This window comes from Aspergillus foveolatus, assembly GCF_047715535.1.
Source record: "Aspergillus foveolatus strain CBS 279.81 unplaced genomic scaffold BDW70scaffold_20, whole genome shotgun sequence".
In the NCBI taxonomy this organism is placed as follows: Eukaryota; Fungi; Ascomycota; class Eurotiomycetes; order Eurotiales; family Aspergillaceae; genus Aspergillus; species Aspergillus foveolatus.
This window is the reverse complement of record NW_027396084.1, coordinates 314,487-333,731: the sequence shown is the minus strand read 5'-3', so window position 1 is coordinate 333,731 and position 19,245 is coordinate 314,487. Positions and strand designations below refer to the sequence as shown.

Genomic DNA, 19,245 nt, shown 5'->3' with positions numbered 1-19,245 from the left:
GGTAGCCCGCTAGTGCGATTACTTGGAGGCTACTCCAGGCTAGTGGCTCCGCTCGCCTGCTGTACTATACTCGCACACACTCTCTAGCCTACAGCTTCCAAGATCTCGCTTTGATCCGTCCCCATCCTTCCACGAGCTTCAAATATCAGAAAGCTCTCCGATTTTGATCTTCCATCTGCATTGCCGTCCTCGTCCTCGTGCTTGGTTTCCGTCTTTGTACCACACTGAGCTCACAGAATCCGGCAAAGCGGCCATTTATTCATGTACAATCACATCATCTCTACACAAACGCCACTTAGCCGAGGCAACCAACCCTTCCGTCACCTAGAAAGTGCAATTCTAACACTCTATAGGTCTTCTATATTTCTCATCTTGCGCGCTTTCGGATGCGCAGTATATCTCCATGTTGTTGTTCCACACCACCATGACAATCAACCCGGGAAGTCTTGACGCCAATAGCCAAGCACGACCTTGTTCTCACCAATAGGGTCGTAAAGAGAGTCAGTGTCTCGGTCTGGACGTAGCTCCAGTCTGGTCGTGGCTCTGGCTGGGCCACCAAACTGTCAACTTGCAGCGTACACAATGACCAGGGGGGGCTTTTCAGGAATCAGTCTATTAGCTAGCGAGATCTCCATTCTTTCCGAAAATATTGCCTTGACGCAGGACTTCCCACAAATAGACGTTCCAGCTTTCTGAATCAGCTGCGATTACTGGCGACTCGTTGATATCGTTGGCGCACATCGGTTGATTCCATGGTTGCCCTACAGTCATGCGCCTACCCTTTGGCCTGGGTGGCCACTAAAGAGACAGATTACCCTGCTCCGCTTGCGTTCTCAAGCGCGGTTTTTATTTAATCGTGGCATCATACTGGGGCGAGGCTTTTAGCCCTAATAGCTATTCTTCCGGGGAAGTTGACATGGGCCGCCTGAAGTCTTGGGCTTGAAACTCGAACTCAAAAATCCCTCGGCAGAAATCCTGACGTTCGCCGTTTGTAAGGGGTTAGTCCAGATGACTCTCCAAGGCGAATTTATCCAATAGCACCCTTGACCGGGTAGTACAGGGTGTTCCCAGCGGCAGTATTGAGCAATGCGACGAAATCAAGGGCGCAAATTCATCCAGTTGTCCTGGTAACCTGCATCCACAGAGCTGCGTTGCCTCCCGCGCCAGCCTAGATCGGACATCTCTGTTTTTATTGGCATTTAAGCTATCGCGGGATAGATCAAGTCAGACATCGGCTCCTCTAGTTCCAGCCCATCCCCGCTCGTCCTTTCAAGGCTGATGACGTATCGCCCTTGTTGTGTTGGCGACCGCCCGACCTGTGGACAATGATGTCGGTTCAGAATCCTCCCCTCTTCTAACCGCTTTCGCTTACTTCCTATTGGTACCTTGTCAAACAATGTTTGCGCTGTCCCGGTTTCACAGCATAATGCAGTTGCTTGCCTGCATAAGCCAAGGCGGTACTCGTGCGGCGCTGGACACCCGACCGCGGCGCAGTCTTAAGAGGTACTGATACTTTTCGCCCCAGCAGCCTAGGGCTTATAATTAAGCCCGCTGTCAAAAAGCACGACCTGGACCATGATCATCCGGTACGCAGTCCACGAATGGAGATGTGAGCGAAGACAATGACCTTTTACTGTTCAGCCATTTCCTGCAATTCATCCGCAAGCCGCAATAGATAGAACCGAGCCATATCCGGCGGCAGGCCGCCAAACGACTTTACCAACTTCTCGAGGTCTTTCCTGCCCTTCTCATAAGCCTGCACATCGCGGTTTCCGTAGACATCCCGTCCAAGCGCATACCCCTGCGACAGGTTACGAAAGAAGACGTTAACCGCCACGCTCACCCCCCCTGTTGGGGCGGCCGTATGCAGCCACAATGGAGGGATGAAGAGAATATCACCACGCTTGAGACGCGCCTCGTGAGGCGATGTGTGCGGTATTAAAGCTATCGCTCCATCCGCGCGGTTCTGGAATACGTTGATATTAGAACTTGACGCGCCAGCCGGAACATCAAGGTGCGGCACGTCGCTTGGCGGGTAAAGGATTAGTCGCTTCTCTCCTTGAATCTGGCAGAGGACGTTTGCCATCACCTAAATCAGAGCCTGTGTTAGTACTCTATCGACCTGTCTCAGAAGTACCAAGTATGGTGAATGCGGACTTACGTCATAATGCAACCAAAGCGTAACCGGCCCCGAGATCCGCAACGGCGAGCTATGGGCATTCTCGACAACCGTCTTTAGTGCCTCCGGCAGCCGAAAGTCACTGCTCAAACTGGGAAAATCCGCAGCTAGATTGGCGGGTAATTTGGCAGGCTGCGTTTCGGAGATGCTGCGCAAGTACTGTCGGCCGCCGGCGTGGACCTCATCCATGAACGCTCCGAATGACTTGCTTTCATACTTGAAGTTCTTGGTCCGGAAGCTCATTGTCTCGGTTTCAGCGGCATGGACGATTACCTGTGTTGAACAGCATCGGTTAACTATCACTTCAAGGGACTTGTGCAAGTAAAGGTCCCACCTTGCGATTACTCCCAACCGTATTAACGAGGTACTCCTTCGTCCAAAGCTCAGTGCAAGGCCCGATATCTGCACCCTCAATGATGACAGGCTGGGCATCTTCTAGGATCTGCTGGAACTCGTCTGCGGATTCAACTGTGACACGGCGGATAGGCGTCACTTTGGTTGTGGATTTATACTTCTCCGGTTTATGCTTCTTGCTCGCTTTCTGCTTTTTCGTCTTTGCTGGTATCTGAGCGGCCGCTTTCACCTTCGTAGGCCTTTCCACGTTCTCACAGATCAGTGCCCAATCATTATCGGCACGCTCGCCTACTGGACATAGCATCCAGGTCCCTCCTGTCCAAAATGTCCCGAAGGAAAAGCAGACAGCGCCGCCGCCTAGAAGGAGGACCTGGTCAGTGCTAATCGCGTGAGAGACGTGTCCGACCAGTAATGGCCGTGGTCCGGTAAAGCCAGGGTCAAGACCAATTATAGATAGAATCGGAGTGGTTATGGGTAAGCCATTCTTGATGCAATCAAGCAGTGTCGCCGAGTCGAGGAGGAGAATCTCGCCGTTGAATGGAACAACCCGCCGGGGGATGATACCACCAGATACAACCAACCCTCGCGCCGTGGCGGTTACCGTAGCCCCAAAGCGTGGGAGAATGTCAAAACCCATTGATGATCTCCTGAGACTCCCAGTTTGGTTTGTCAGCTCCGCACACAAGGACCCATCAGCTTCTTTGTATAATTTCCAAGTCCAGAAATCCTCTAGAATCGTGCCATCGGCCCCAATACCACCAAATAGCAAACCGCTCGTGCTATCTATACTAGCCAAGCATGCCCCAAACCGAGGCCTTGGTGCGAGTGCGTCGTCCTTGGTCCGAACAGTAACTGTGTTCCATCCCTCTCCATTATCATTCCACAGCAACCAGGTATCAAGTGTTGTACCATAGCTGGTCTTTCCGCCGTAGATAAGCACGCTGCCGCTGCTACGATCAGAACCAAGTGTGACTCTCGTCGCACAGTGTCGGAACCGAGCAACGGGGAGGCTGGAACCTGCTTGCCACACATTGTTCTTGCGGACCCAGGTATCCTGAAGCGCGGAAGCGGGGGACGTCCGTCCTCCGACAAGTAGGCAGTCGCCGTTATCGCTGAAAGTAGTTACGGTGTGGCATAGACGTGCAGGTATATCACTCGGTGGAGGGAAATGGGCATGAGAGCCGACGCTATCCTTCCACGTCTTGTATACATCAGTATCAGCGACTCGTGTCTGCCGACCCCATCCTGAATGAATACCAATGACCCCTTGGCCTCCAGGAACCAAGGCACTAAATCTCCGCTGACCAGTCGGTAAAGAAGTATTCGGGATGAGCCTGAACTCATTCGACCTACTAACTGCCTGGCGGCTGGGACCTACATCAGCTGCGGCGGCAGCGCACCTTGATTCCTTCGTCCGTGGTCTCGCGGAAGCATGCAAGAGGAAATAGTGCGACGCAAAAAGCGCAAACTCCTCCCACTCATCGAATGACTCGATCGAATCCAACGAGGTCCTCAGGACGGCAGGTACGAACTCGTCGTCTGACCAGAGGTCCCAGAGGCTGCGTGCATGAGCATGCGTCCACCCGGCCTCTGTGAACCGGCGTTCCTGGTCGGACAGGGATGGGAACTGGTGGATGGAATGTAGGGGCGCTCCTAGTTTGCCGAAGTGTTCCATCATCGTCGCCGCGAACGGGTGGCTGGGGCCGTCTGGGAAGAATTGCTCTAGGATGCAGAACTGGGCATCTGAACAAGTGATTAGCTTAATACTGGTGGGAGGGGGGATCGCAGGGAAAGGGTAGATGGTTTCGCACCATTACTTAGTTTAGAGGCCCAGCTGACGACCGCGTTGGCTGACTTGATGTCCATGTACGTGAGCGACACTTCAGCGAGGAAGAGGACGGCGCACTCCGCAGGGAGAACCTCCGTTCTAAGCACAGTGTCTAGTTTATCCAGGTTCTTGAGATCACACCCCACAGCAACGTACTGCCCGCTGCGTATCTGCACAGCACTCTCATCCGGGCCAAACTCTAGATCCTCCAGGATCTGCGTAAGAGCGCCTGCTTCCCGAAGCGCCGCCTTCTTATTGAGCATAAGTTTCTCATAATCGATATCCACGAATGTTGTCTGACTACACAAGGACCGATCCGCACTGAGAAGGATAAACGGGAGAGGATCACTACGAGTCAAAAGGTGTCTTAGTATACGGCCCTCCGGATGCGGTTCCTCTACGCCAACACTCACAATCCACATCCTAGGTTAAGGACAAATTTGGGTTTATCTGAGGATTCTCGCATGAAGCGCCGGACAGACTCCTCCATAGCGTGCATCCGAAGCCAGTATCCGCGGTTTATTAACGGAGCCCGTCTCTGCGGCTTTTTGACGAAGTGACAGAAGAAATGGGGTTCTGGGTAGTATAACATTTCGACGCTGCGTTTAGATACTATACTGCTGTTGTTTGTCTGGTAACGTTAGACTAAATCACCAACGAACAGAGTATCGATCAGTTTAGGCGGCGGTACTCACTGCCATGACCAAATCCGCCGATTTCTCCTCCTTTGTCGGAACGGCCAATTTCGCAGCCTGCTTTGGCTTTGAGGGGGCCATTGCCTTAGCGGGCTGTTCTGGAGGACTCATGGTGAGGTCCGGTAGTTGATGGTGGGGTGAGTGGGATATTTAGATTAAGAGGGCATCTAAAAATCTAAGCTGGTCTGAGCGTCCTTTCTGCCGCTTACCATACTGTAGCCGCGCTTAGCGCGATGCCGCGGTGGAAACAGCGCGGCGATCTTTCAGATCCTCTGCGGTCACGATTCTGCTAGAGTTCCGCCTCTCCTCCATACAGGGCTCTTTTCGTTCACAACCCTGCATAACATATATAAACGAGTCACAAAAAACCGCGCGACGCGACAGAACAGCGAGTCACAAGCACCAGGGACGGGATGCGTGGCGACAACTGAACTGAGCGACCCTACTGACTGTACCGTTCTTGGACCCTGTGATGGGTGCAGCCGAACCCCTCCACTCTATCTAGGCTGAAACTGGTCCCAAAGGTGCCCGCTGAATCTCTGATGCCGCATCCCATGTCAGTGCCGCTGTCGCTCTTCTTCTTCTCTGTTTATCTTTTCGCTTTTAAATAAAAACGACCTCGCTACAAAACAAAGGAGAGCACCTGTAGACCGCAACTATCTAAAAAGAGGAAGAAGAAAAGAACAAGAAAAAGGCAGCGACTGGGTTAATCGAGTCACCGGCAAGATGACGATGAATTTTGTGACGTTCAACCAGGACTATAGCTACCTGGCTGTAGGTAAGACATTCTCGTATGGCTTGTACTCGTGATGAAACCCCGCTTGACACCCGCTAGCGACCTCCAAGGGATTTCGTATATTCACCACTGATCCCTTCGCGAAAAGTTATGAGACCAAAGATGGCAATATCGCCATCATCGAAATGCTCTTCTCGACCTCTCTTGTGGCCCTCATCCTCTCACCTCGTCGTCTCCAGATCACAAATACTAAGGTGCGTAGAATCATTATGCTTGTAGCTCTTCCTCGGCCTACGCGGAAGGTTGACTGTATCATGACTATAGCGACAATCTACAATATGCGAGTTGACTTTCCCAACGACTGTACTCGCCGTGAAACTGAATCGAAAACGGCTTGTCATTGTCCTTGAGGATCAGATTTACCTCTATGACATTCAAACTATGAAGTTACTATATACGATCGAGACATCACCGAACCCCAATGGTAAGGTCTCTGCGCAGTTGAACGAGCCTAGTCTAACATCAACAGCACTATGCGCGCTGTCACCATCTTCGGAAAACTGCTATCTTGCCTACCCTCTCCCCCAAAAGGCGGCTCCTTCTTCTTTCAATCCGCCCGCTCATGCTCCGCCTGGCAACACACATGTATCCCCGACAACTGGCGAGGTTCTCATCTTTGACACCTTGAAATTAGAAGCCATCAACGTGATCGAGGCACATCGGTCGCCGTTGGCATGTATCACGCTTAACAGTGACGGCACCCTGATCGCAACCGCTTCAGACAAGGGAACTATTATTCGAGTCTTCTCCGTCCCAGACGGCCACAAGCTATACCAGTTCCGACGCGGCTCAATACCATCAAGAATCTTCAGCATGTCCTTTAACACCACATCGACCCTCCTCTGCGTCTCTTCCTCCACCGAGACCATCCATCTCTTCAAGCTGTCGCAGCCATCCCAGCTTCAAGAAACCTCTTCAGCGAACACCTTATCTACCGGACGACGACGGAGTTTGAGCTCGCTTAGCCAGTCCCCGGAAAGGGAGGGCAAGGAGGAGGATAACGGTTCCTCAGATCTAGCGGCCCGAAAGCACAATGGGACGCTAATGGGTATGCTCCGCCGCACATCACAAAACGTCGGCGGCGCATTTGCAGCGAAGGTTGGCGGATACCTACCCAAAGGCGTCAGCGAGATGTGGGAACCAGCGCGTGATTTCGCTTGGATCAAGATTCCCAAGCCCAACCAGGGTCAGGGTCCAAATGCGAACACGGGTCCGCTACGGAGTGTTGTCGCGATGAGCAGCAACACACCCCAGGTCATGGTTGTCACTAGTGACGGCAACTTCTATGTCTTCAGTATTGATCTATCCAAGGGTGGCGAGGGGACGTTGACGAAACAATACTCGTGAGTATCCAACCGAAATTCGTCCCATCCGATCCGTATACTGACGCTTGTTCCTGCAGGGTCCTCGAATCCAATGACAGACTGGGATACTCAGTCGCTGACTACTGATTTGTTCCTTGGTGGTCCATTGATGATTTTGATATTATGGCTCTTGTTCTCTTCGTCTCTCCGCTATACCTTGCATATTGAATTCCCTGCTCTGGCCTTAACACGGCTATATGTACATTCGACAGCGTTGACTATTTTATTGTTTCGTACGTACTTATATACTCTGGCATATCCCCCTTGGCGTTAGTCGTTGCGGTGTGTCGTGGCTGTCAATTGACTTGGCTTCGTCTTTGATTCAGCATCAATCAAGATTATCCCTCTATTTCACTGATATCTTTTGCGAGATAATATCTCATTCTTTTTCTGGACTTCGTTGTAGGAGCTACTGTACATGAATATCTCCAAACACGAGTAGTCATGTCAGATTTGGCTTAGATTTAGCATCGTTCAAACACCCGATACAAACCCTTCAGGTCCGCTACCTCCACAGCACCTTTCAATAGCCTCGTCGTAGCAACCAATCGCGCCCTCAACGCCGGGAAAATCACATGTTCTAACGCGTTCGCTAGCTGCACTCTGCGCTTGCCAACGAACTCATTCTCTGCATCGGCATCCGCGTCACCAGCGTCCGAGTGCCCCTGTGAAGCTCCAGACTCAGCTCCCAATTCTTCTGATGGCGGCAATCTAGGCAGCTGCTCGGGTGTATAAAATGCCGCAAGCTCAGCCAGAAACGTGCGGAAACATTCTTCCTCGCTTTTCCAGTCGACGTACGGACCGAGACGAAGCAGAAACCGCGGTAGCTTACCTAGGCAAGGGACATAGCCCTTCAGCAATAGGGGGATGGTAAGCAGGTATCCGTCGTCTGAGATCTGGATAGAGAAATACTCGGAGAGCATTTCCCTCCTATCAATGAGCGTTTTCGCTACGAGCTCTGGGGCGGTCGAAAATATCTCTCTTTTATCTTCATAATCTTCGCTAGCTTGCTGCAGCTCGGACTCCGCTGCTATACGTAGCAGATCTATTATTTTAGGCGGCGGCTCTAGCTGGATCGTCCCAAAGTTGCCGAAATCCGTGAGACCAAGCTGGTAGAAGAACTCGGCGCAGAACATGCCGTAGTCAATAAGGTAGAGTTTGACGCCGGCTTGCACGGCTGCGATGCGGCGGTTTATGTCGACGAGGCCGACATATGTGTGTGAGGCAATGGTTTCGGTGAGGGACTGGTGCATCGAGGACCGCACAGCCGCACGGAGGTTTTTTACGGATGTTAGGGCTATTTTGATCGGTTCGCGGTCGGTTGTTGTGTAGGTGAGTCCGTCGTCAAGAACGGTTTGAGTATTTTCCAGTTGGCCTTCTGGGTTGAGCGTTGTGGATGGGGGTTGACTGGTTGCAGGGGAAAGCATGGACGTTATTTTCCGGACACGGGAGTCTGTGCGGACGAGGCTGTTTTCGTACGGCTTTCTGGTCGGGGCGGGTGTTTTTGGGGCTGCATCGGCGTCTTGGGCTTGGTTTGACCGTCCGGCGGTCTGGATGGAGGGCAGGAGTGTCTGGGTTAGGAATGTCCGGCTGGAGTCGACTTGGGAGAGCTTGGATCTGATTTCGGCGCAGATGATGTCGATGATTTCATCTTCGTTGAGGAAGTTGACCTCTCGTTTCGTGGGATGCACGTTTACGTCTAGCCGGTGTGGCTCAATCTCGATATCAATGTAGACAAAGGGGTGGCCGCCTTTAGGTAGGAAGCTGGCGTAAGTCTGCTCGACGGCTCGCTTAATAGCCGTGGACTCAACCGAGCGGTGATTTATGAAAAGGAGGATGGTGGTTCGTTTGACATGGTAGTTTGCATTTGTGACGAGTCCGGATGACGTGAAGCCTAGCTTTTCGTCCTTGACGCTGAACTCGACCAGCTCGTTGGCCACTGCACTTCCGTGGATTTGGCGGATTCGGTCAATGGTGTTGAGAGCAACTGCCGTAGAGATGCTGACGCCAGCGTCACCATGCTTACGGCATGAAAAAGCAACACCAGAGCAATGTACAGCGTAGCGGCCGACTACGTCAAGGATCTTGGCGTACTCTTCGCTGGCTGAACGAAAGGCTCTGCGTCTGGTAGGCACATTATAGAACAAATCTTCGACCTGATAGAGTTAGAAACGCCTTCACCTTGATATGGTCATTGACTAACTGTGATCTGCGTCCCTCCACGACCCGCAGTGGCTTTAGGAGCTGCGCTCTGCCCTGGTTTGGGAGGGACCAGTTTTCCATCGGCATAATGAGCTCTCCAAGCACAGCTTGAGTCAGCCGTCTTCGTGGTGACAGTGAGATGGGCGATGTGGCTGATACTGGCCAGAGCCTCGCCACGAAACCCGTATGTGGCTATTGACGAAAGGTCCTCAAATTCCTTTAGCTTCGAAGTAGTGAACCTCTCGCAGAGAATGGGAAGGTCATCGCGCTAGGAGATATTAGCAGGTGTATCATTACCAGACTAGACAATAATACTTCAATCCCGTGACCATTATCTGTAATTTGAAGCAGTTTGAGACCCCCTTCCTTCACGAGAATCTCAATCGAAGTCGATCCGGCATCAACTGCGTTCTCTATCAACTCTTTAAGTGCATGCATAGGGGCAACGATGATTTCCCCTGCCGCAATTTTGTTCACGACATCTGGGTCTAACGCCTGTTTCAATCTTTAGTTGGCTTGCACAGAGACGGATGGTAATAGCTTACTCTGATCTTTTTGGGTTTACGAGGACCCTCAGTATCATCGATGGGCCGTTTCGTGCCCCGAGCCTCGGGGACGTCGATGTCCATCCCAGGCTCCATCTCAAGGGATGCAATTTATATTGGCTGAATAACCACCTATAATGCTACATTTGCCGACCTAGTAAGGAGGTAGCGCATTGGCATCAAATAACAATAGGATTTTGACGAGATGGGTTCATCCTTCCAAAATGCCAAGACGCTCTGCTATTGAAGCCTTAAGAGTACAACTGTCGGAGGTCGGAGAAACGTTATGCCGAGAAGTACTAGGTGAAGCTGTCGTTATATCGAGTGAGACAAAGCCACGAGTACCTACCGATAGAAATGTGTCTATGTCTCTATTCCACTCGTCGCATGGTATATAAGTTGCTCTATAGAATAATTGCGCTCTCTGGTCAGCTATGGAGTACAGGTTGTTCTGATCCCTCGGAACCTCGTTTTATGCTTGAATTGTAGCGTGCTCAAGCGGGCCTAATTACCATACCGTAATGTGGAGAGATATCTCCAGAGTCCCGGCCCAGCCCCAGGATCAACACCAAGACTAAGACTCCTCTCTCTGGGGTCGTCAGTGTAATTATTGCATCCTCGTGATCAATGCTGCTCTGCTATCTTGGAGCTCCGGCGGAGCCGTGCTTCATATGTCTATGCCATGCCATCCTCCAAACGGCTCTTCCTAGCCGATGAAGAGCTTGGAAAGAAAGACGACGACCACCGGCCGAAGAACCATTCCGACCAGCGATGGCACCCAAAACTATGGAAACCTCCTCGACGACGGAGAGTCCTTCTTATTCCCGTGATATTATATCTATTTTATATATTCTTCAAGAACATGTCGACAGATATTCCTCCTGCTAGGGATCGGCTGATATCCAACTCGCTATCAGCGCAGCATATTATGCCTGATGTGCCTGTCCCGCCAGGATTAACTCAGCCTGAACCTCCGCCACGCGTCAAGTTTGACACCAACGAGAAGGACGGACTATACTACGAGGGGAAATTGCAATTTTACAACTTGGCAAGTACGCTGAAGCTCTTCTCAGACAATGGCGGGAAGAGCCCTCCCAGCGCAACAGTATTCGCGGCCGCAAGCTTGGGGAGTGTGTCAGACCTGTTGCCCCTCGCGTGTCGCATGGCTCTTCAGAAGAAAGCCGCGGTACACTTTGTACTAATTGGAAGAGACGATGTCTCCATCGAGGGAATCCAACGGGTCAACGGCCTGAATAGGGAGATCTGCCCGCTCAATTGGCATGGTAAGAGCTCTCTCCTTCGATGCACGTGGTTGGGCCCGCCGATGTTAATACGTCAACTCTAAAAACAGATGCCTGTGTTGACTACGCTCGTTGGTCTACAGATAGTCGCATGGAGCAAGCTGTTGCTGCGGTATTGCCGTACATACGGGCGTATCTTCGACCCCAGGTCCTGATTACCCAAGGGGAGACCTTCGAGGACCAATTCTTCTTGCGAGCTATGCGAACTGCTAAGGACCATGGAATGCCGACAATCGCCCTTCCTCGAGCAGCAAGAGACCTGATGTGGATGGCTGCTCTTGACAGCCATGCTCTTCAGAGTACGCGCCGCGCTCCTAAATTTGTAATCTGAACTCTCTGCTGATAGCTCTGGATACAATAGAGTGGGATGACATCAACGTCGAGTTCCTCATTTACACAGCGCCGGAGTCTGCTGGGTCGGTCATCAGATTAATCAAATCCCTCGCCCGGGCAGATTTTCTTGGATTCAGCCCAGGCCTGACTATTGAACTTCCTTCTCATGTCGACCCTGAACTTCTACGATTCCTCGAGAAAATGAAGTGGCCTTCTGGAATGTCCAGCAAAATCACCATTCGCCGGAGGATCCAGTCACACCAGATGAGCTCTCATGAGGCCTCATTACGTGCAGTCGAGGCCTTTTATCCCAGGGACCCGACGTTGTCTCATGTTCTTGTGCTCTCTCCGAGCGTCGAACTCGCACCGTCTTTCTTCCACTACTTGATATATAACATGTTATACTACAAATATTTAGCCAGGGCTAAAGTGCTACCTGCCAAACTGATGGGGATTTCGCTTGAACTTCCATCGTCGCGTCTTACCAACATTGATCCGTTCAAACAACCAGACATTAAAGATACTCATTCCTCTTCTAACAGCGCACCTGGCGCATTGCCTATGTTTTTATGGCAAGCGCCTAATAGTAACGCTGTGTTATACTTTGGAGATAAGTGGCTTGAGCTACATTCTTTTCTTGGGCATCGGCTAGCATCTGTGGCTGATGCTGAGACTCGATCGACCGTGGAGAAAACGGACGAAACGTTTATTCCAGTGTTTTATCCTGCATTTATGAAATACCTGCTTGAGCTGATTCGTGCAAAGGGTTATTATTTGCTATATCCTGCATTCTATAATGATGGGCAGTTTTCTCTCGCGACTTTTCACAGCGAACTGTTTCAGTCCCAGAGGAGACTTTTAATGAAGCTGCAGCAGCTCCCAATTCCGAAGCGCTCCGTGCATCCACCTCTACAGAGAGACCTCTAAGCAAAGCTTCAACCTTGATGCCTCTGCTCGGCACGTTCACACAAGGGCTGCCTGACATCACCCTTTTACCTATACTGTCCCATCGCGGCGAGAGGATCTCTGATTATGTTCTTAATTGAGAGACAGAACAGTACCAAAGGCAATTCAGAGTACATTTTGGAGGCTGTCAGGGCTCGGAGGTAGACAGGGTTACAGGGGACTTGTTTTGCATATAATGAGCCATGAATGGATTAGACTGTAACAATGCACAATGCCTATAGCATATATGGGTTTCTCGACTATATTCATTACCTGCATCTTCAGATAATATGCAGAGACCAAATTGTATACTTTGTAAGCGCATGTGAATGTTGAGAGGCACGTGACGTCAATTCGGGGCTTTCTTGGCGGGCTTACATAAGGACGAAGCTCCACTGGCGCAACGACCGAGCGAGCGGCGACGAGGCAGAGCTCTCTGCTCCTATCAACAAGCTTATGAATCATTCTCTACCACACCACTGATTGTACAGAGAAATCCTCATCTCCCTACATCCCGCTCTGCCATCTTATCCTGCTCTTCTCACCTCACTATCCACTTATTCCACATCACTCCGCAGGTCTTCAGATAGTCGTTCGAACATGGCGAAGGAAGGCGAGCGGTCAGCTCCGGCCGACAAGGGCAAGGGCAAGGTTGATGATGTCAAGGATCTTGGAGGGAGTAAAGAGAAGCCTGAGGAGAAGACACAAGGCAACGGGAAGAAGAAGGACGATGAGCCGCAGGAAGGTAAGCAGCACCTCTTTTGTCGTGATGGAAGCATGAATCGGTTCCCATCATCAGCTGTGACGTTTATCTAACTATGTTTTTCTGCAGAGGAGCTCAGTGAAGAGGATCAACAGCTGAAGAGTGAACTCGAGATGCTTGTTGAAAGGTTACAGGTATGATGGCAGAGATGGCCTGCTGTTCACTTTGCCAACGCTGACCGATCTGCCGCATCGCAGGAACCGGATACCTCGCTTTACGGGCCCGCTTTGGACGCCATCAAGAATTTTATCAAAACTTCTACCTCGTCAATGACTGCAGTTCCTAAGCCTCTGAAATTCCTACGACCACACTATGATGATCTAGCGGCGCTCTATGACAAGTGGTCCGCCGGCGCGACAAAGGTGGGTTCAAGACGAATAATACACAAGACCGAAAACTGATGTTTTGCCTCATTTTCAGGATTCATTGGCGGATATGCTTTCTGTCCTCGGAATGACGTACGGGGACGAAGAGAAACTCGAAACGCTCAAATACCGACTCCTCACCAAATCGGACGACCTCGGTTCCTGGGGCCACGAATACGTCAGGCACTTGGCGTTGGAAATCGGCCAGGAATATCAGAACAGAGTGAACGACGAAAAGGAAGTAGACGATCTGATCAAACTCGCGGTTTCGCTCGTTCCATATTTCCTTAGACACAATGCAGAAGCCGATGCCGTTGATCTTATGAGCGAGCTTGAAATTATAGAGGAGATCCCTCAGTTCGTGGATGAGAACACATATTCAAGGGTTTGCTTGTACATGGTCAGCATGGTACCCCTCCTTACCTACCCCGAGGATCACCAGTTCCTCCGGACGGCACACGAAATCTACGTTCGTTACAAGGAGCTCACGAAAGCTATTGTGCTCGCTATCCGCCTAAACGATGTTGACCTCATCAAGAGTGACCTTGAAGCGACGTCGGATCGGTCGCTCAAGAAACAGATGGCCTTCCTAGTGTCTAGGCAACAAATATGGCTCGATGACTTGGGCGATGACGAGCAGGACGAGACTTTCATGGAGTGCTTGAACAACACCTCAATCCCAAAGCATTTCAAGTCGCTTGGGAAGGAACTGAACATCCTCGACCCAATTATGCCGGAAGACATTTACAAAACCCACTTAGAAAGCAGCCGAGGAGCAGGCCTCACCAATGTCGACTCTGCCAGACATAATCTTGCAAGTGCCTTTGTCAACGCATTCGCAAATGCCGGTTTCGGCAACGATGAGATGATGATTGTCGAAGGTGACAAGGGTTCTTGGGTTTGGAAGACAAAGGATGATGGCATGTTGTCTACCACCGCCTCAATGGGTATGCTCCTGCACCGAGATGTCGACACTGGTTTGGACAAAATTGATAAGTACACGTACGCCTCCGAGGATCAGATCAAGGCGGGTGCTTTATTGTCTATTGGAATACTCAACTCAGGCGTGCGCCTTGATTCTGACCCCGCGTTGGCCCTTCTATGTGACAACGAGAACTTGGAGGCAAAGAATATTCCCATGAGAGTCGCCACAATCATGGGTCTTGGTTTAGCGTATGCCGGGTCCAACAAGCAGGAAATTCTTGACGCTTTACTGCCTATCGTGGAGGATGTATCTCTCGATATGCAACTCTCCGCAATGGCGGCTGTCTCACTTGGTCTTGTCTTTGTTGGTTCATCGAATCACCAAGTCAGCGAGGCAATCGCTACCACCCTCATGGACGAGGAACGCCAGAAGCAGCTTAAGGATAAATGGACTCGCTTCATGGCTCTTGGTCTAGCGCTTTTGTACTTCGGTCGCCAGGAAGAAGTTGATGTGATCCTCGACATCCTCAAGGCTGTCGATCATCCTATGGCGAAGCCTACCTCCGTCCTCGCCTCCGTCTGTGCTTGGGCAGGTACCGGCACCGTTCTGAAGCTGCAGGAGCTTCTCCACATATGCAACGATGTCATTGAGGAAAGTGATGAGAAGCAGGGTGAAGAGCTTGTGCAATCTTACGCCGTGCTAGGTCTGTCGTTGATTGCAATGGGAGAAGATGTCGGTCAGGATATGATTCTTCGACAGTTCGGCCATCTCATGCACTACGGCGCTAGCAACATTCGAAAGGCGGTCCCTCTTGCTATGGGTCTTATCAGCCCAAGTAACCCTCAGATGAAGGTGTACGACACTTTATCGAGGTACAGTCACGACAATGATAATGATGTTGCCATTAATGCCATTTTCGCGATGGGTCTCTGTGGTGCCGGTACGAAGAACTCGCGTTTGGCGCAACTATTGAGGCAACTGGCCAGCTACTACCACCGCGACCAGAACTCCTTATTCATGGTGCGCATTGCTCAGGGCCTACTGCACATGGGCAAGGGCACTATGACACTAAACCCATTCCACACCGACCGCCAGGTGCTGAGCCGAGTATCGGCTGCTGGCTTGCTCACTGTGCTCGTGTCGTTGATCGATGCGAAGCAGTTCATCCTTGCTGAGCACCATTACCTTCTGTACTTCCTCATCACAGCCATGTACCCGCGCTTCCTTGTCACGCTTGACGAGGACCTTCAGCCGCTTCCGGTCAACGTCCGCGTCGGACAGGCTGTTGATGTTGTTGGACAGGCTGGAAGGCCAAAGACGATTACTGGTTGGCAGACACAGAGCACTCCAGTGCTGCTTTCCTACGGTGAGCGAGCAGAGCTGGAGGATGAGAAATATATTCCTCTCAGTAGCACATTGGAGGGTTTGGTTATCTTGCGTAAGGTAAGTCGTCGCAGCTTTCTCTGTATTGTGTACGAACATTTCTAACACACTCACAGAACCCTCACTGGGAGGAAGAAAGCTCCGCCTGAGCGACGGTGTTCCTGAATGGTATCTAGTGAGATAGACCGAACGCAATATCTGGCGTTCCTTTACAGCTTAGGTCTAATGAATTCACAAAAGTCCAAAGCATAGTAGACAACTGATTCCTCGATGGAGCATGTCTGCCGTTCCAGCGTCCTTGTACATGATACATTGATTGGCAATTCCCAGCTGTGCCTGGCCGGAGATAAGATCATCCTTTTTAGGGTAAGGGCACGTGCGATAAGAAATCCCAATTTTCCGTAGCATCGTAGCCGCAACAAGAACTTGCGCTCACAGACCCGCCATTTGGCCCAGATAACCATCTTAATTAACTAGGAGAACCTGAAAATGAAGCTTGACCCGAAGGCGATCCGCTATCTTACCTCGGAAGATTTCCGTGTGCTCGCAGCAGTATGTCTTCACATTCCGTTTCCCCGCATTGTCTCAGCGGGGGATATTTGCAAATCTAGCAACTGACGGCAACGCTTCTCAGGTCGAACAAGGTAGCAAGAACCATGAAGTTGTACCGACTCCCTTGATCGCACAGATCTCCGGTCTACGAGGCGGTAGCGGCGTCAACCGTGCCATCTCGAACCTGGCAAAGACCAACCTCATCGCGAAGGTGAAGAACGCCAAGTGTACGTATTTACTTCCCGTTTTCTGCATCGTCCTTCTCTGACATACATGTTTCTTCGGCTAGATGATGGTTACCGACTTACCTATGGCGGACTCGATTACCTGGCCCTCAACGCCCACCAGAAACAAAAGTGCATTTACTCCGTCGGTAACCAGATTGGTGTCGGAAAGGAATCGGACATTATAGTCGTTGCCAACCATGAAGGGACACAACGGATTCTGAAGATCCATCGACTCGGTCGTATCTCGTTCCGAACTGTAAAGACCAACCGAGACTACCTGCGGAACCGGAGCACAGGATCATGGATGTATATGTCGCGCCTGGCTGCGATCAAGGAGTTCGCCTTCATGAAAGCGCTACGGGAGAACGGCTTCTCGGTACCGGAGCCGATCGCGCAGAACAGACACACGATTGTAATGAGTTTGATCGATGCCTTTCCACTCCGACAGATTTCGAAGGTCCCAAACCCAGCCCTCCTTTACTCCGAGTTAATGGATACAATCATGCAATTGGCCCGCTATGGCCTGATTCATGGTGACTTCAACGAGTTTAACATTCTCATCAAGGAGGAAGTGGATCCGGAAGCAAAGGGGAAAGGACGTGAAGGAGAAGATGACGACGAAAACCTCAAATTGACCCCAGTGATCATTGATTTCCCACAAATGGTATCAGTCGACCATCAAAACGCCGAAATGTACTTTGACCGCGACGTGAACTGTATCAAACGCTACTTTCAGCGAAAATTCCACTTCGTCAGTGATGTACCGGGCCCTTTCTTCGCTGATGCCAAGAAGCAGTTAAAGAAAAATCCAGGCAAACGGCTTGACGTTGAAGTTGAGGCTTCGGGTTTCTCAAGGAAAATGGCGCGCGAGCTTGAAAAGTATATGAAAGAAGTTGGCGTTGATGGGGACAATGGGGAAGCTGATAACGAAGGTGCCGAGAGCGAGAATGAAGATGGTTCAGGCTCAGAGGATGACACTGCAGATCAGAGCGAGACAGATACAAAAGACGAACACTCAAATCATGCTCTCGAAGAGAGTTCTCAGAAACTCGAACAGTTGCATGTGTCGTGAATACGCCAGATGCCTACGCTGATTAACTAAGAGTTGATGGGCTGAGGGCCAACATAACGTGATTTGAACCTAATGACTGTCATGAATAAGAAATATAGACTTCTTTTCCGTCATTATAGAATAATAATAAGTTATACTTATGAATCCCAGTGTAAGATTGTATTAGAATGACAGACAAATTACTCCAGAGGATACACCGGCTCTGGCACGCGAAGCGGCCAACCACGCAATTCTAATCTGCAAAAGTTCCGCAACTTCGAAAAGACCGCCAACTTGCTCCATCTTAACAGAAAACCAACAAACCCCCAATAACCCCTTCAACCTCAAGTTATCAATCCGGACCGAGTCACCGAAATGGTCCGCAAGTGGTCCAAATTCCCCAAGAAGCCCGCCGACTGGGTTGGCCCCAGCGCACCACTTTCCCAGCGCAAGCAGGTATACCTGTACGTCCTCTTAGACCCAAATCAAGCCTTATTGCAAGCTATTGTGGCTCTTCTTACTAAACTGCAAAAATACTATAGTCCAAACTTCACAGTCGCCCTCGTTCGAACACCTTTTCTCCCGCCCCGCTATGCCTCCTTCTACGTTCCCTTGACCTTCAACAAGCTCGACATGCGCGACTACCTGCAGCGCCTGTACGGCGTCGGCGTCCTCAGCATACGCAGCTACGTCGAGCAACAAAAGGTCACACGGCTCCGATCAATGGGTCGATACGGTTACGGAAAGCTACGGCGTCCCCGGTCGCGAAAGAGAATGACTGTTGAAATGAAGGAGCCGTTTGTCTGGCCGGACGCGCCTGAAGATATGGAGAAGTATGTCCCTTCGCCATGTCCCTTCTCCATATGAATTGGCCAAGGTTCGGTGCTAACAGCTAGCAGGTGGGAAAAGGACCAGTTCTTCAAAGCGAAGAAGTACCAGGATAAGATCCAGGAGGCGCAGAAGCCCGATGCGCCTATGAAGCCGAACACGGAAATGCGCGAGGCATATGAGGAAGCTGCGAAGGAAATACTCTCAGGCAGGAAGACATGGAGGCCGACGTGGCAGGCTCTCGGTTTGAATTATGATCGGCCGGTTTTGCCAGGAGCGGCGGGAAAAGGGTCTGTTGAGGGGAGTTCATAGGATCTATATTCGGCATGAGCGATGTATGGCTGACTCTTGCGAGGTTTCCGGATACCATCTTGGTTTGTGAGGATAGAATGGATGGGTTATCGGACCCGGCTTCCTGTGGATAAATAGAGCCTTCACATTGTATTTCTCACGTTGTATTACCTGCCTTGTCGTGATTGTATTATACTATTGTTTCATAAATGTTCAAATTTGGGATCCATATGAGTCCTTGACATTAGCTTGTGGATGATCATATAACCAGAATTTATCCTACAATCTGTCACAAGGCCATGGGCACCCACGTCTTTC

At 50.8% G+C, this 19,245-nt stretch overlaps 6 protein-coding genes across 6 annotated transcripts; 4 read left to right on the top strand and 2 right to left on the bottom strand.

Annotated features, from left to right (window-relative positions):
- Window positions 1–1,200: 1,200 nt before the first annotated feature.
- BDW70DRAFT_42908 (tRNA methyltransferase PPM2) lies at window positions 1,201–5,184 on the bottom strand. Its single transcript, XM_073743995.1, has 6 exons — window positions 5,057–5,184; window positions 4,775–4,992; window positions 4,345–4,709; window positions 2,514–4,276; window positions 2,162–2,452; window positions 1,201–2,089 (listed from the first exon to the last, which is right to left on the bottom strand). The coding sequence occupies exons 1-6, from the start codon at window positions 5,165–5,167 to the stop codon at window positions 1,631–1,633; spliced, it is 3,207 nt and encodes a 1,068-aa protein (XP_073596632.1). The 5' UTR covers window positions 5,168–5,184; the 3' UTR covers window positions 1,201–1,630.
- Window positions 5,185–5,362: 178 nt separating this feature from the next.
- BDW70DRAFT_42891 (phosphoinositide binding protein ATG18) lies at window positions 5,363–7,612 on the top strand. The gene is made up of 5 exons (XM_073743994.1): window positions 5,363–5,834; window positions 5,892–6,046; window positions 6,117–6,276; window positions 6,322–7,195; window positions 7,255–7,612. Exons 1-5 carry the CDS (start codon window positions 5,783–5,785, stop codon window positions 7,301–7,303), a joined length of 1,290 nt encoding a protein of 429 aa, XP_073596631.1. The 5' UTR covers window positions 5,363–5,782; the 3' UTR covers window positions 7,304–7,612.
- Window positions 7,613–7,673: 61 nt separating this feature from the next.
- On the bottom strand, window positions 7,674–10,156 carry BDW70DRAFT_167800 (mismatch repair ATPase MLH1). Its single transcript, XM_073742313.1, has 4 exons — window positions 9,964–10,156; window positions 9,734–9,913; window positions 9,420–9,686; window positions 7,674–9,372 (listed from the first exon to the last, which is right to left on the bottom strand). The coding sequence occupies exons 1-4, from the start codon at window positions 10,057–10,059 to the stop codon at window positions 7,681–7,683; spliced, it is 2,235 nt and encodes a 744-aa protein (XP_073596630.1). The 5' UTR covers window positions 10,060–10,156; the 3' UTR covers window positions 7,674–7,680.
- Window positions 10,157–10,645: 489 nt separating this feature from the next.
- BDW70DRAFT_149843 (armadillo-type protein) lies at window positions 10,646–16,127 on the top strand (the record flags this gene model as incomplete). The annotated part of the gene is made up of 10 exons (XM_073739076.1): window positions 10,646–11,246; window positions 11,315–11,563; window positions 11,626–12,254; window positions 12,288–12,363; window positions 12,441–12,600; window positions 13,121–13,287; window positions 13,375–13,439; window positions 13,503–13,667; window positions 13,726–16,038; window positions 16,095–16,127. The coding sequence occupies 10 exons, from the start codon at window positions 10,646–10,648 to the stop codon at window positions 16,125–16,127; spliced, it is 4,458 nt and encodes a 1,485-aa protein (XP_073596629.1).
- A 255-nt stretch (window positions 16,128–16,382) lies between these two features.
- Window positions 16,383–17,898, top strand: BDW70DRAFT_135142 (protein kinase RIO2). Its single transcript, XM_073736636.1, has 3 exons — window positions 16,383–16,530; window positions 16,613–16,757; window positions 16,820–17,898. Exons 1-3 carry the CDS (start codon window positions 16,468–16,470, stop codon window positions 17,827–17,829), a joined length of 1,218 nt encoding a protein of 405 aa, XP_073596628.1. The 5' UTR covers window positions 16,383–16,467; the 3' UTR covers window positions 17,830–17,898.
- A 102-nt stretch (window positions 17,899–18,000) lies between these two features.
- Window positions 18,001–19,245, top strand: BDW70DRAFT_135140 (mitochondrial 54S ribosomal protein uL23m). The gene is made up of 3 exons (XM_073736635.1): window positions 18,001–18,272; window positions 18,351–18,641; window positions 18,708–19,245. The coding sequence occupies exons 1-3, from the start codon at window positions 18,184–18,186 to the stop codon at window positions 18,946–18,948; spliced, it is 621 nt and encodes a 206-aa protein (XP_073596627.1). The 5' UTR covers window positions 18,001–18,183; the 3' UTR covers window positions 18,949–19,245.

What these genes read in the sequence shown, in the direction of transcription:
- BDW70DRAFT_42891 (XM_073743994.1), top strand. Translation starts at nt 5,783, where the DNA reads ATGACGATGAATTTTGTGACGTTCAACCAGGACTATAGCTACCTGGCT. An exon ending in CTATAGCTACCTGGCTGTAG is followed by an intron (nt 5,835 to 5,891) that starts GTAAGACATTCT and finishes GACACCCGCTAG; the next exon opens with CGACCTCCAAGGGATTTCGT. An exon ending in GACATCACCGAACCCCAATG is followed by an intron (nt 6,277 to 6,321) that starts GTAAGGTCTCTG and finishes TAACATCAACAG; the next exon opens with CACTATGCGCGCTGTCACCA.
- BDW70DRAFT_135140 (XM_073736635.1), top strand. Translation starts at nt 18,184, where the DNA reads ATGGTCCGCAAGTGGTCCAAATTCCCCAAGAAGCCCGCCGACTGGGTT. An exon ending in CAGCGCAAGCAGGTATACCT is followed by an intron (nt 18,273 to 18,350) that starts GTACGTCCTCTT and finishes AAAATACTATAG; the next exon opens with TCCAAACTTCACAGTCGCCC. An exon ending in GCGCCTGAAGATATGGAGAA is followed by an intron (nt 18,642 to 18,707) that starts GTATGTCCCTTC and finishes AACAGCTAGCAG; the next exon opens with GTGGGAAAAGGACCAGTTCT.
- BDW70DRAFT_135142 (XM_073736636.1), top strand. Translation starts at nt 16,468, where the DNA reads ATGAAGCTTGACCCGAAGGCGATCCGCTATCTTACCTCGGAAGATTTC. An exon ending in ATTTCCGTGTGCTCGCAGCA is followed by an intron (nt 16,531 to 16,612) that starts GTATGTCTTCAC and finishes AACGCTTCTCAG; the next exon opens with GTCGAACAAGGTAGCAAGAA. An exon ending in GAAGGTGAAGAACGCCAAGT is followed by an intron (nt 16,758 to 16,819) that starts GTACGTATTTAC and finishes TTCTTCGGCTAG; the next exon opens with ATGATGGTTACCGACTTACC.
- BDW70DRAFT_167800 (XM_073742313.1), bottom strand. Translation starts at nt 10,059, where the DNA reads ATGGAGCCTGGGATGGACATCGACGTCCCCGAGGCTCGGGGCACGAAA. An exon ending in GTAAACCCAAAAAGATCAGA is followed by an intron (nt 9,914 to 9,963) that starts GTAAGCTATTAC and finishes AGATTGAAACAG; the next exon opens with GCGTTAGACCCAGATGTCGT. An exon ending in ATAATGGTCACGGGATTGAA is followed by an intron (nt 9,687 to 9,733) that starts GTATTATTGTCT and finishes AATATCTCCTAG; the next exon opens with CGCGATGACCTTCCCATTCT.
- BDW70DRAFT_42908 (XM_073743995.1), bottom strand. Translation starts at nt 5,167, where the DNA reads ATGAGTCCTCCAGAACAGCCCGCTAAGGCAATGGCCCCCTCAAAGCCA. An exon ending in CGGTTGGGAGTAATCGCAAG is followed by an intron (nt 2,453 to 2,513) that starts GTGGGACCTTTA and finishes TGTTCAACACAG; the next exon opens with GTAATCGTCCATGCCGCTGA. An exon ending in CGCTTTGGTTGCATTATGAC is followed by an intron (nt 2,090 to 2,161) that starts GTAAGTCCGCAT and finishes GCTCTGATTTAG; the next exon opens with GTGATGGCAAACGTCCTCTG.